Source organism: Poecilia reticulata, chromosome 13 (assembly GCF_904066995.2).
Source record: "Poecilia reticulata chromosome 13, P_reticulata-male-v2, whole genome shotgun sequence".
In the NCBI taxonomy this organism is placed as follows: Eukaryota; Metazoa; Chordata; class Actinopteri; order Cyprinodontiformes; family Poeciliidae; genus Poecilia; species Poecilia reticulata.
This window is the reverse complement of record NC_088842.1, coordinates 7,708,942-7,724,622: the sequence shown is the minus strand read 5'-3', so window position 1 is coordinate 7,724,622 and position 15,681 is coordinate 7,708,942. Positions and strand designations below refer to the sequence as shown.

General features: G+C 36.4%; 1 protein-coding gene across 10 annotated transcripts in view; it reads left to right on the top strand.

Moving 5' to 3' along the window:
• Positions 1-1,036: 1,036 nt before the first annotated feature.
• The window catches only part of ncam1b (neural cell adhesion molecule 1b), a 117,056-nt gene continuing 102,411 nt past the window's right edge, over positions 1,037-15,681 (top strand). For 3 of the 10 annotated variants that reach the window (XM_081615067.1, XM_081615068.1, XM_081615069.1), the window contains exon 1: positions 1,037-1,406. In XM_081615067.1, coding sequence (XP_081471193.1) covers positions 1,355-1,406 — 52 coding nt within the window. In that variant the 5' untranslated portion in view covers positions 1,037-1,354. The remainder of the gene's footprint in view (positions 1,407-15,681) is intronic. The other 7 variants (XM_008424977.3, XM_008424980.3, XM_008424973.3 and 4 more) reach the window with 3 other exon arrangements.

The following is a 15,681-nucleotide window of genomic DNA, read 5'->3' as shown; positions in this document are numbered from 1 at the left end:
AATAACAGATTGAAAGAAGATTTTGGTTTTTCAAATATGTCTCAACTTCCACTCCAATATCCAAATGCAAGGGTAAGAACTTGGCATTTACATAAAAGCATGGATCCATCCTGCTTCAGGCTAATGATAGTGAGGTGGGGAGCTGTAGGGAGGGGATATTTTCTTGGCACATTTCCAGCCATTTTGTACCAATTGAGGATCATTTAAAAACCACTGCCTACCCCTGGCTCTATATTTTCTGGTACAAATTAAATATTGCTTCCAAATGGGAAATGTATATATATATATATATATATATATATATATATATATATATATATATATATATATAATTTTAGTGTTTATATAAATTGTATATACTGTATGCTACATATAAAATACCTTTATTTCTAAGAGATGATACTTGTAGATAACAATCCAGTAGGGTCTACGTTTCAAAAGAAAAATTTACATATTTTCATAACAGACTATTCACTCATAGATTTAGAATGGATTTATAAGCATCCCAAATTGTAAATAACATATCTATCTATCTATCTATCCATCCATCCATCCATCCATCCATCCATCCATCCATCCATCCATCCATCCATCCATCCATCCATCCATCCATCCATCCATCCATCCATCCATCCATCCATCCATCCATCCATCCATCCATCCATCCATCCATCCATCCATCCATCTATCTATCTATCTATCTATCTATCTATCTATCTATCTATCTATCTATCTATCTATCTATCTATCTATCTATCTATCTATCTATCTATCTATCTATCTATCTATCTATCTATCTATCTATCTATCTATCTATCTATCTATCTATCTATCTATCTATCTATCTATCTATCTATCTATCTATCTATCTATCTATCTATCTATCTATCTTATTTATGCTACTGATGTGTAATGGGCTAAGTGAATTATTATTGCAATGACTGGGGATTCCCCATCATCCTCCTCCTCATCATCATCATCATCACCACAACGCCCGTCTTTGAGCCCAGCGCACTATTTAGCAGCGGCAGATTCTCCTTTCCGCCCGCGCGGAGTAATTCGCGGATGTGAGAAGGCATCACTTGTCAGTCAGACTTTGAACTGTGCACTGGCGCTCATCACTGCTTATCTCTGACCGCTGCTTGTCATCAAAGACGCCGGCCATTGACACTTAAAATCGACGAGCTCAGATGTAAAGATTAGGATGAACAGTTGCTAAGAAAGAGAGGGAGAGCGCGAGCGAGAGAGGAGGAAAAGGGAAAAAAAGGGAAGCCCGGAGAGCATCACTGTAAGGGAACAGCGGGGATTAAACGTTCGCTACGCCGTTTAACGTTCACGTTGCTCGGGAGTTGAGATGGTCCAGACCAGGAATGTTTTTTTAGCCTTGCTTCTTGTGGGCAGCACAGGTAAGAATCTTTAACATGCTCTTTTTCACGTGTTTTTATTTAATTTTATTTTGAATACTCCGTCCTATTCTTTTTATTTGCGGTCCAGGACCGCAGGCACTCTCTTGCCTCCTCCGCCCGCAGGCACTCTTTTATTTAGCAGGTGTGACGGTGCTGCGACTGCTGCTAATTAGCTTCCAGGCGAGCTGTGTGTCCAGTAAAGACAGCTTGCTGGCTAATGTTTTTTGTTGTTGTTGTTGCTATTTTCATGTTCTCTCAAACAAACGTATACATATACGCGCGCGCGCGCGGAAGCACAACTCAGCTGGTTGCTAAAAAACCGCTGCTCCTCGCGTGGCAAAGCCTCTGCGCTGACTTTGCATTGTTGTACACAGTATATAAATTAAGATGCAGTGGGATTTAAAGTCGTGTGCGAGCGCGGTGTTTGTAGCGAAGTGTGACTCAGGGATGATTGGGGTTTGTGTTTTGAGAGTCGTGTCTACGTGGGCCGTTGCTCTCCCTGCTCAGATGGGACGTGTTTTGTTGTTGGTGGAGAGTGATGCTGGGGCTCCCTTGTGTGCGTGTGTGGACACAGACACAAGTGCGCGGAAACGAACACGCCAAGCACACCGTGTCACTAACTCTGAATATATGTGTGTGTGTGTAATAAATGAAGAAATAAAACGTGTTTTGACGTGCACCTGTCCGTTTGCAGTACGATGATGACATCCTGGAGGTGGGGCTTGCAATGCACATGAACATCAAGGGTCTGTCAGGGGCAGTCGTGGGTTACGCTAGATGCACAGCAAGCACAACTTCCACTCTGAATCATTTGTTATGTAATCTGATGCCACGATGCAGGCTTTGAAATGAGATCCTCTAAGTTGTTAAACGCGCCCTTACGTAAGTCTAATTGAGGGAGTTTGTGTGAAATCACATTTTAATGACATTTTGCACGCCCTCTTTTGATTAACGCCGGTGATTTTTTTTCTCCCCTCTTTCCCTTTTCTGAAGTGTGCGTGTGCGTGTGTGGTGCTTATGTTTGAAGTAGTGCTCTTAGCTACATCAGGCTCAGGATTTTCCGTGGGTTAGCCTTTTAATCCTTCATGTACAATCCGATGTGAAGGGGTGTTCCTCGGGCTAGAGAGGAAAACGCAGTGGGAGTGGAGCTCTCACTGCATTGTCATGTTAATACAGCCCTCATTGCATAATTTTTTTTTGGGTACAATATCAAGAAAAAAGAGACACCGCAAGAACCTCTTGAGTATCACTGTGTACGTTTATTTAAATGGCCTAACTCTTGTAGTTGTTATTTTGAAAACCATTTAGAACCAATTAAACTCAAACACACCCTTTGGAAACCCACATAGTAATTTGCTGACGACTTGTGAATTTTTGAAGAAAACTTAGTTTTTCAAGGGGAAATTTGCAGAGATGAAAAAATGTTTATGCTTGAAGATTTAATTCTCTCTTTGAAAGGACGCTTGGTAAAATAATAATAATAAAATAAGTTCTGGCGCTATAAATGGCTTAGAAATGTGCTATTAAGAATTTGGTATTTATTGATGCACATGAGCTAATAATAATTCAGTTATTATTCAAAAGCCCGCTTTTTGTTGTTTTTTTTTTTTTACATTTTATTAGAAGAATATAGATATCTTTTATATATTCCTCAGTGGGGAAATTCAGGTGTAACAGCAGTAAAGTGACAGGCAGTCAAAGCATGTAGGTTCACACAAAGATAAAAATATAAAATATATAAAAAATAGAATTAAGAATGACGTACTGTACAGTAAGAGCAAAAATACAACACTGTAATATGCAGTTAATATAGCATACTCCAATCCAAAAGAATGTGCAGTTAACTAGAATAAAAAAGTACAAAATGTGCATTTGTGTTTGCACACTAAAAAAAATAAAACTGTTTACAAGAAGTGAAAATAAAACTGTGCAAACATTGTTTGATAACCTGCGCAAATGATAACAGGGATTTAAACACTTATTGATTTTGTTAGTTATAGAGTCTAACAGCTGCTGTTGGAAGGATCTACAGTAACGCTTCTTTGTGCATTTAGGATGCAGCAGTCTGTCACTGACAGCTCTCCAGTTCAGCAACATTTTCATGCATTGCGTGGGAGACCTTGTCTATCAATGGTCTCACCAGTTTCTGCCAAGTTTTGTCATTTTGGCCACTAACATCCAGTCCAATTTCAGTGAATGATGCCTTAAATATTCTACCGTACCTACAAAATATTACAGTCTATCCTGTTCTTTAGTAATACTATTTAGTTCTAATTTAAAATGTATGTATGGGATGGTTGCTTTAACGTCGCCCTGTTTTAGTCACTGTTTTGGTGTCATTGTTACAGTGAATCCCTAATTTATTCATGAACATTTTGAAATCATTCTAGTTCATCCAAAATGTTTGATAGGAAATGAGACAACATTTCTAAGGGTAATTTACTCAAAATGAGCATTGATTAAAAATAAAAAATGAAATAAAATTAACCTGTTTTTATTAATTTATTACATTAAATTATTGTTACAATAATTTATATTCTTAATAAACCAACAGAAAAACCTTTTTTCTCATGACATCAATCAAGCTCTGTTGCTAACTGGTGACCAGCTTTTCCCACTTGAATTTTAACAATTTGTTCTTGGTGATTAGACACAAATGTTTGATGTTTAAAGGTCTGCTTGCTACCACCCTCATCTTTAGCTCCTTCAGGGATTCTCTATCAGATTATTTAATTTCTCCTTGAGATCAACAAATTATTTGTCAATTTGAATTCAAGTCTGGACTTTGGCTGAGTCGCTGTAAGACGGCATTACCACTTTCAGTCAGAAGAAACATCTTTATCAAATTAAAAGATAATACTTTGGTCCTGAATCTGTTGGGGGTATGAATAGTTTTAGAATTTTTATCTTTATCTGTCAGTTAGGAAATCTGTTAAAAAGTAGATTTACAAATCAAAACAGTGTTTTTAGTACCTGTATTTAATATAGAAATTTCCATTCCAGTTCTGACTATCTATATAGCTACTGTGTTTTTCACGGTTCCCATTCAGATGTGATTCAAAGGCCAATTTGCATTCACAGCAACATAGGATTATCCTACATTCCAAACTATGTTTGGTAGAGTAAATTGTTAGTGTATGATAATCCAGATCTAGATCAGGTTTAACTTGTGTAAACATTTGAAAATCACAATGGGGAGGATAAATGCAGTCCAAATCTGTCAAAAATCATGGGAATAGTTACATTTGCTTGGTTCAACCTGGGACACAGACTCAAATATATGTGATCATTATTGTAATAGTAATAAAATTGGCAAACAAGAGGATATAAATGTATATAACTCATTAAGTTTTTTTTAATACACCAGAGAAATTGTTCCACTAAGCAACAGACCATAATTGTAAAAAAACAAACAAAAAAACAATTCATAACTGATTTTTTTTAAAAATAAATTGATATTTTAAATATTGTTCACAAAGTAACCATTCCAAACATAATGCAGATTTTGAGAATTCATGGATGATCGTCATAATAAATCTCAATTCTTAACACAATATTTTTAAAAATAATTCCTAGTCATAGAGAATGTTTGTCTGTGCCATATTGTGTTTCGACCTGTGTGCCCTCCCAGATAGACAACAGTTCAAACACAAATGAAAGACAACCTTTTCTCTTTTTTTGTTTTTTGAAGGACTTGTGCCACCCTTAACAGGAAGGCACTCTGGGCTGTGAGCCATAATGTCAAAAATTATCACAACTCAAGAGTTGTTGAGTGTTTAGGGGAGAATTATTAGTTAGTGGAAAGTTGCAAAATGTAAAGGCGACTCAGCTTTAAAATTACTAACCAATTATTTAATATATTGCAGTGCCAAATAATGTTAATATTTGTAATCTTCACTTTTCTTGAAATCCTAAAATAAAATACTATCCTAGAATACTTTGAGAGAAACCTGATTTAATAATTTCCTTAATGACAAAACTTTTCATTGAAGTTCTTCCTTATTACCTTCTGTCTTTGCATAAACCTCAGTGTTGTATCCAATTAAATCCAGAAATATTTGCATTTATGTTAGAAATAGTCAGCAATAGTCATTGCTAAGGACATGTATGGCTGTAAGTAGTTGAATGTAAACAAAATAAAATCCTCATCTTTAAACTGCCGGTTGTAGGGCAGGACTGCTAGCAGCTTTAATGACTGAACTGAGATTCAGGAGGGATTAACCCTCTTTCTGTTCCCTGTCCTGTAATTGATCCTCTTCCAACTGATAACCGCTAACGTGGATCCATTTTCAAAGATGAATTACAGCCGTAGAGAATGAAGCCAGACTAGATAAGAGATTAGTTCTAAACGTCTTTAAAACGTGGGACGTCTCTGCATCTCACCATATGGCACCTTTGAATAGGAGAAAGCGGCTTTGTGCTTTACAGTAGGGTTGGTTCACTGAGGCTGTCTTACATCATCAGTCATGTGGAAATTATGACGTAGCTCCGTGCTGCTCTGTTTCTAAAGCAAGATGGAAGCAGGCTGACTTAGGAAAGCTCCAGCCCTCCTTACGACTGTCTTTAGCTTTGTGAGGATGGGAGCCAGTGCTGCTTATAAGCAACGGCTGCGAGTCCAGCAGCTCCAATTTGATAAAAAGCAATGATTTCAGACCTGTGTGCATATCTTGCAGAGGCAAAAATAAACTAGATTTCCCCCCTAAAGCAAGCAGCGGAGCATCTATTTAATCGTTCTGATTTAACTGTTTGTCCCTGGCAAAATCTATTTGTTTTTCTATTAAATAATTATCCTCTTTGGAATAATTTACTTGTTACCACCAATTGCAACTATGTGAAAATGTTAAGCTACTGCAGTTAAGCCTGTCGCAATAAGCAATTAATCAGTCGGGTGACAAATTAAAATGTGTTTGATAATTTCCATTGTGATAGGGCAATTTTGTTTACAGCAACATCAGAATCCATTTTATTTCCAGTTTCTCTTATTTTTTTGTTTTATTTCCATGTTATTTATAATTTTTGGTTGTTGTGTTTTATTTAATTTTTTACATTTAAAGTATCTTTCAGTTAGTGTGTTAAGTTTTCTTTACACAATTAAAGTTTATTGGTCTTTTGAGAGGATGAGCTTGCATTATTATGCCTTATTAACATATTGCATATAAATGGTGTCAATAACAACAATATTATTGTTTATTTCAATAATTACTGCGAGAATTTATTATATGGTAATAGTAACAGTGCAGTTGGGGGAGTGATCACCTCTTTACCAACTCTGTAACAAAGATGTCTGTTTTTCAGCAAACGTTACAAATCTAAAGAGATTTGTGTCTTGTACTGTCAAACACAACTCTGTAAAATTGAATAAAAAGCCTGTAGCTGTAGAAAGCCTGTCAGAGAACTCAAACTAAAAGTAAAATATTGTAGTTTCAACTTAATTGCTGTTGTTTTTCCCATCATAGCTAAAAGAATAACATAAAGGTGACTAGACTAGAAGATCTAACCATTTGTTTTATGTGGTAGGTCAGTGGAGTACTAGAGAATATAGATGCACATTTAATAATGACACAATTTCATCTATTTATGGTTAAGGTAATCCTTGACTTTAACAAATTAGACAACATTCAGGCAATGATTTCTGCCAAACCTGTGGAATGAAGAAATCACTGAAATTTAATAATTTGACGACACAAGGCAGGCTAAGAGGCCTCAAACAACAAAAAGACAATCTGTAAGACTTTAGATGCTTAGAGATAGCAAATCTGTTTGAGACGTTATCCACATGTCAAAAAAATACGAAAAAAGGTGAGCCTTCCAAACAGTAGATGGTCTTCCGATTTACCGAATTTACTCCAAGAACGTGTTGACGACTCACTCATGCAGTCATAAAAAGACCCTGAACAACTACTAAAGCCAACCTCACTTGCTTCAGTTAAGATCAGTGGACAAACATGGCATTCATGGTAGCAGTCAAAGGTGACAAAAAAAAAGACTAATTAAAAAAAACAGCAACTCCTTTATCCCTTAGACATTTAGGAAACTGCTAAGAGAGTTTTGTGATGACACAAAGGATGGTTTTTGAATGTTTGACGAAAAACCACACTTGTTGCTAGGGACGATGGCAGAATCAATTGTTACATTTAGGAAGCAATTACTTTTCACAGCTCTGTAGGTCACTGATCTCAGGTGTGGACAGTGAAATTCACCCAACTGGCTAAAGGTGTTATTGGCAAGCAGAGTTTGAACGCATCGTATATGATGATAGCCGACCAAACAGCCCTTCGCAATTGCCTTATTGCACACATTCATATCACAACTATATTGTTGAGCTGTAGTTAAGACTAGTGATCTTTACCATCACAAAGTCAATTGAGTAACAGTTTTATGTGAATCAAACTAAAATCACTTCCAAGACACATGAAAACAACAAAGACAACAAAGGAATAAGGAAGAATGAGTGTGGGGGAGGCTGGGAATCATTCTGGTCAGGACATGAGTCTTTGGGTGATGGCGACCGGAACAGACAGATCCAGGTTCTGAGAGAGTTCAGAGGAGATTTGTTGCCTCGGGAAACTAAATAGATGACTTTACATGAGCGCGTGACCCCATGTGGCACTGCGCAAGGAACATACACATTGTCTCCTCAGGGTTTTCCTGGCAGAGGGGAGATAGACCGGGGGATTAGCGGTTGTTTGTAAATGTTTAGCCTCTGTGGCGATGGTGTCCTTAAGTCCAACCTTTGAGGTTCATATTAGGGATTAATATTAATGAGTTTTAATTCATGAGTATAGAGTAGATTGAATGCAGCACAGAATAAGAAGTACATGGGAGAGGATGGTGTGTTTTCCTACGGTGTGTGATTAATGAAAACCTGCTTCTTTGCTAAAGAATGCAATCCTAATATCAAATTCCTCCTGCTTTTCTTTTAATTGGAAACCCGGTAAGATTTCGTCTCTGTCATGAAATTAGAGCTATGCATCTTTGTCCGTTATCAAAGGAACCCACTGAAGGCACACCCTGCGAATACACGATCCCTTTGGGCACTAAATCTTAGTTAGGCTGGCACATCTTTTGGTATTAAAAGGCTTTTCTCTGCTTTAGAGCTGGACAATACAAAGCAACGGAAAGCTGTAGACCGCTGATGTTTCCTCCACTTCTTTGCTGTCTCAGGCACTAATTCAATCTGTTTTGGTCAAGTAGCAATTAAAAATTATACGGTTAGTGGACAGCTTGAGGTAAAATTGGCACTGGCCCCATGTAGATTTCTCTAATTTGCTACCCCTTGTTTACATTATATACAAGGTACAGCAGTCAAATAATGCTTTGTGGCGGAGATGTTTAATAACCTTTTAGTAAACTTATCAGGCGTTCCTTGGCTAACCAGCTTAATTAGACATTATAGTTACTTTCAAAAGTTTTCACACCTCTAGGTACTTTTCCAATGAAAAGCCTTTGGGATTATGTGTCATCTGGCTTTTTCCTTTTTTATTAGCAAAAGAGCTCAAGCTAGAGTACATTTAGAAACAGCACTTTTTGTCACAGATATTCAATCAGATCTCAGTACTTTGAACCAAAACATGTTTTCCTCTAAACTATTTTACTGTTGCTCTGGCTGCATCTTTAAAGTTATTATCCTGTTGAAAGGTTAACTGACTTAGAATTACCTACAGAGTAAGTGAAGGTGAAGGACTAAAGTCACTTAGCGCCTGTTCTTGTGTGATGTACTAAACAGATAAACATCTGTATATTAAATATTTTCAAGTTTACAATTTGATACCTTGTTTACAAGATGTGTCTCATCTTTGGCATACAGCCACATTTGACAGTTTAATTGTAAAAAATCTTATTGGTTTGTTTGAATGGAGCCAGGAGTTAGGTTACACTTTTAAAAGGATTTACAGTTGTGGTTTTGGATAGCCTTAAGAAAACATTCAAGGCCAAGATTTGGTAAACTTCATACCAACACAGGTGTAGAGTATCAAAATACAACTGTTTGGGTTTTGGGTGGCATTTTTCAATCCGTTGAATCTTTTCTGTTCCCTGTCAGATTTTTTTAACTGTTATGTCCCAATATTTGTTGCAGAACTGCTAATCAAGGTCATGGTCCTCTGGCTAGCCAATTTTACAAATCTGGCATTTTTATTTCTTTCAGCTATTTTGTAGTCCAAGTTCAAGGATGCCAAAGCCAGAAATGAATAGGTCAAAATGCTAATTTATTGGGTGTATCAACCCACAAATTGTATTTTAGACAATTACTTGTGTGTTCACATGACATTCTGACCATTGTTTTGGTAGCAGTATCATCATACTTTCTGCTTTTGGTAGAGCATTTTTAGCTCCTTGATCACGTGTTTTGAATAGGATTATTACATAAACAGATGTTCTTGACACCAGCTTTAGCTAATACAAGGGCTGTAACTATTCCTCAAATGAATCGAATACCTCTATTATATTGACATTTCTCGAGGCAAATTATCTGCCTCGAAGCTTCGTTAAAATTATGTTTTTGCTACACACTGTGTTCCAGCTGGCTGACTATGTTGCGCAACAGTCTTACTTCCACCTGTTGATGAAGGCTAAGTGCTAGCAGCATAACATGTCCAATTTTCAAGTTCAGTCATAAAATGTATGTTAGTCTTTGGATACTGCCTTGTAATGGCTCAGTAACTTCCCAGATTAAAAATGAAAGGATCTATTTAAGAAAAATGTATGCTTTGTCACATCGACAAAAAGTCTGTACTACATAACGTTTCCATTTCCTGGCATTTGTGGTCGGTGGATGCGCAACGCGTTTACTCAGTATATTACTTTACTCAAACATAATGCACAGTTAAAATGGAACAGGCTGTTATTGAATCAAGTTTGCTCATTTGCTAATGCAATTACCTGCATTCTGCCTCAGCTGTTTTCTAATTTTAAAAGCTCCAGAGACCGTGCAGAAATTCCACAGTGGTGCACATCACCTCCTCTCACATCTTTCTATATTTCCTGTATGGCAGTGGTTTCATTAAAAGGGACTGTTGTTGAACATTTATTAACTTCTGCTGTCGCTGTAGAGCTGGAGACTTTTGTTTGCCACCATTCCCTGATTCAGTTGGTTCCTTTCTCTCTTCCATGTGTAGCTGGGTTCCTTGTAACATTTTGGTTTCTGTAAGTTTGTTTAATCTATGTCTTATACAGTTTTCATATTTTATAAAACCATCTGGATACAATCCAGATATGACGGTAACAGATTTGAGGAGTTACGCCTCTTCATATCCATTGATAAGGACGACGTTGGTCAAAACGACTTCAACCATTTCAGCGAGGCTGTTTTCTTTGCCGCTCCTGTTTACCGGCCCTTTATGTAAATGCTCGGAGCGCTCACAAAATGTATTTGCTTTTCTCTCAAAGCTATTCACTTGCAAATAAAGACTAATTTTCTATTTTTTCCAATGGCTATTATAAACTGAAAGCACCTTTGCGGGCTCCTTGTAGACTAAACTGAGTCATCACTGCCTTGTCTGTGTACCAAGTGACCCTTAAAAGAAAAGGTGAGCACATGGTCGTGCCACTGTCTGCAACAGAGAGAAGTGCATCCCGGTTTTACAAGTGATACAGATGAGCCTTATCAGCTGAAGCTCACAGTATTTCCGAGCTTAAAGTATGTCTGATTTAAGAAAATGGTGTCTTATCTTTCTGTAATAGAGCAGCATGCTGTTGGCAATGATATACCGCTCATTTTCTTTTGTGTAGTATGAAGGGAAGCAGCATGCGTCCCTTCATGCATGCACATCATGGTGCATTCATTATTGAAACACTATAGGATGCATCACTATGCATAGAGGAGAGGGACATTTGGATTGTTACGCCTCGGGCATTTTTATGTACTCCATAAAATGTGGCAAACTGTCTAATATTACAGTTCTCTACAGATTTAGCGATTGCCTGGGAACTTGGAGATGATTCTGTTTCACACAGTGATAATGTGTATTAAAATGATCTTCAAAGCGTTCTAAGCATTCAGAGATAAATTGAGCATAATTGTGCAATTCAGCCCTTTTAATTTGAGTTCAAATAGAAACTATTTTAGCAATTAAAAGTTCTGTTCTCTTTGAGTGGCTTTTCACTCACAGGCCTTGCATCTAAAAACTCTGAACAAATCGTCTGTTGACTGCTAGTTTTTGATCCATAAAATGAACAACAATTAAAAATGAACTAGTATAAATAAATGACGGTGATGAGATTTAAATCATATGTTTTATGCAAAAAAGGCACCATTCAGACAAAACCCTACATCTGGAATGCAAGTAATGTTACAGTTTGATATTAACAATATGTATAAGTTCAATATTAATATTTTTCCTGTTACAGAATACTATTTTATATGAATAATTCTGACATTTTGACTCCAGATCAAGTTGATTTTGTTCATAAATATCTGATTGGGACTTATAAACTAAACACAAATGATGCAGTTTGTAATGTTACATTAGTTACCTACCTAATATTGCAATTAATTCAACAGTAGCGAGTCAAATGGACAATGCATGTTGGAAAATATCATCATAGCTAAAAGCAACTTTCCAAAGCTGAGTAAAATGGACATAGATTTACTCAGTCCTGAGCATCGGCTGTCTTAAACAAACTCTTTTCCCATGAAAGAATTGGTAGAAAGTCTCTGGCTGTAGGGTTAAATTGTTGGTGTGTGGTCATTTGGGGTTACAAATTCACCAACCACCAATTTACCACTTTCCTGAGATAGCCTACCACAAATTTCAAGCAGCATCAGAAAGTTTCTTGGGAAATTGCGCATCGTTACTGTTGCTGCAAGAGATATCTGAAAATTGTCCTTTTATGTCTTGTCAGAAGTGTTTATACATCTGTCTCATTTTCCTGATACTCTCTGTTCAGAATTCACAGAGTTTGAGTGAGTGTTCACACCCAAAACTTGCTGTCTATCGATCGCTGCACCGATGTCACCGTTTGTTCTGTTTGATGAGATTGTGCTGTAGCAACAAGCTGTGAGGTCTGGCATCTTCCGTTATGCAGTGTGAAGAGTTTCTAGTTAGATTTTATCATATTGAGCTGGCATTGTGTACTACAGTTTTACAACTTTGAAGATGTTTAAGCTTTTTGTTCCTAAAGTTAAACCAATACTCTTTCTGTAGTTTCTCTGTTATTTTTGAAAGGAGGCTAAAGGGGCTTGAAGTCAACCTGTGGGTGTAACACTTAAAACCTGCAAGCAAGTTGCTAAAGGGTTGAAGTGCAAGCTGCCAATCCAGCCATTAGGTTTTAGGACGGGAAATAGCCAACACACATCATATGAATAGTTCTCTGTACATTGACCCTGTTGAGCTCCTCTCTACTCCTAATCTTAGCATGGCATATCTGGCTTATTGGTAACTGACTCATTGTTAGAAACCAGTTCTTCCATTTAAGTCTTTACTTTGTCTTTTGTTTCTGCCAATCTGGGTCATGATCTATTTAAAAAGAGGTCAATGATCCAAGATTACTATCAGCTTTTTCTCATGAAAAAAATGGAAACCCTAACAGGATAATAAGACATATTTCCCATAACACAGAATAAACAAGAATATTTCAAGCCGGTGATTATTTTTCAATGACACTGGAGTGAAATTAGATCAAAAATATTAAGTGTTTGTATTTATTTATTTCAAATGGTTTTACTGCTATAACCTGGTCAATATATTTGGATACTCCACTTTTAAAAGTCGGCTCTTCTTCAAAAGGTTGCTCCATATGCCTCTCAGCTCATCTCCTGAAAAAGCTATTTTTGAAGTGGCACTTAAGGGATGCTATTCTGTAGAAATTAAAATGAAATTGCATTATCTTTTTGTCTCTGATTGCTGGGTAATTAATTCTTCCCAAGTGTTGGGAAGAAACGACGCCCACTTGTTCTCTCAGGTCAGAGATCTATTGAAGTTTCATCTCTCGATGAAATTCAGATTCTGCTATGTGCTATTCTGCTGACTTGCCTCACAATATCTGGCAGCTAGTCAACATTCTTGTCAAATACTGCAAATTGGATCTGCAATGTTAAGAGAAAATTATATTTAGAGTCAAATATGAAATGTGGGGGGAAAAAATGGAGTGTACGTTTTAAGCGTATTGTTCAGTGTACTTTGAATGTGTCTTTGAATGTCAGGGAAATTATTTTAAATTATTCTGATAAGAGGATAACGAAGCTGAAATTGTGTCAAAAAAAGTCTGCGACTTAAGTAGTGCATTCAAAGTCGTTCTGGAAAGAATTGGGTTATTTATAACAATCTAATTAGATCACTTTAATAAGACACAATCTCCAGGGAAGAGCTGCCAGCTCCATCTTTTCCATCCAACATTCAGGATCCACTTTGAAATGGTAACAGTGATTATTGCATGAATTTGATTTTGTGTCAGAGATATTTTTTATGTGAATGGTATTTGCTAACTGAACCCAATTGTCTCCTTTCTTTCACATTACATTGAAAATGGTAAAAACATGGTAATGATTTCCTTAATCATTTTTTTAAATTATTATTATAAATGTGTCTTCCTGTTGAAATTGTGTAACACCATCCATAATTTGTAACCATAGTAAAGATTAGAAAAAAGGTTTTCATTTTTCATTCTGTTTTTGTCGCAGTAGCATCACCCTCCACAGAAAAAAAAGCGCTGCAGGTCTCCAGCTGTGACTTTTTTCTGACAACAGCAACTTTTTTATTTATTTTTCCTTACCATCCTCCTCACTGTGTGTAGTGGCAAAATAAACATAGGTCCTATTCCAGCCTTACTGTGTGTCTGTTCCAGTTTTATTACTCTGACAAGATATTGGCAAGTTTATTTAAGGAACTGTTTTCCTGTTGCAGTTTCCTGGCTTTAGACATTCAACCCACATCTGCCTTATACGCCACATTACTGGGCCTCAATGCTTCATTTTATGGGTGTTTAAAGACATACCATTAGTAAATAAAGCCCCACATTACCTTCCTCCGCATTTAATGCTAGCTTACACAATTTAATCACCACATAAACCAACCTGTTGAAAAACTCAGCTACTTGAGTGCCGCACTTATCAAACGCCACATATACTGCACAAACTTATTTGATCATCTACTGTTTGATTGTTTTAGTTAATAAATTCTTGATGGCAATCTTGGAGGAGTTAAATTTGATCTAAAGATGGTCAGCTGTTTTTTTTATAGACAACAAATAATTTAAAAAAAGACTATGATGTCAGAAAAGTAAAGTACCTGGTCACAATGTGGCAGGACATTGTGAATTCGCAAACAAGACACATACAATCGGTACAGTACTTCATGTTCCATAAGATGTTTTTCATTCATTTTCTCATGATTAGACGTACGAAATGTCTTTTGGAATTCAAGCATACATTGTAATACACAGTGGTGTCCACCCTTCCTGATTTCCTATATTTTTTAAGCTTTAATGTTTCAGAAAGCAAGAGAACTTAAACATTAGTCAAACACAACACAAGTAAGCATAAATGCAGCTTATAAATAAGAGTTTTTATTATTAAGGGAGAAGAAAAATTCCCCAAACCTACATGGCCCTGTGTGAAAAAGTGACTTTTTTTCCAGTGTGAGATGATGCTACAGCATACAAGACATTATTTTTATGCAATTTTTCCAAATGCTATTTCACCCCTTTAGAGTTTAGCCTTGTCGAGACCCACAATCTTTTTTAGAGAGAACTATTCACATCACCCACCAGTTGTGTGAAAAAAATCCCTGGAGAATACTGTACAAAATCATCACCTCTAGAAGATTGATTTACTTTCAGTGAAAGGCATTAATATTTGGAAATCGCATTTTTAATCTCTAACATTTACAAGGGATGTTTGTGTCCGGCTTTCAAAAGACATCAACACTTTCTGCTGCTGGAGTCTCTGTCTGATGCATTTTTCTATGGAACATAACTGAAAATTATACACAAGCATGTTTTAAAGGCATCAAATATTATTACCATTATAGTTTTTAAAATCATTATAGGCATTAAAATGTAGTGTTATTTTTGCCACAAGAAAACTGTGTGCCTTAAGAAAAACACTTTACATTGTTGTTATTTTTATGATTGACTTGGGGGAAACATGCTATTTAAACTTCTTTGTACTTTACTGTGCCTTAGCATGGGTTTTATATTTCATTGATCCTTTTTTGAGATTGAATCAGGTTATTTTTAACAAGGCGGATAAATTTGTTTATTCACATGTGTTTAATATCTACAAATTAGGGAGCTTTAGGTACAGTTATATTCAATAAGAATTGTTTCGTAGTACAGA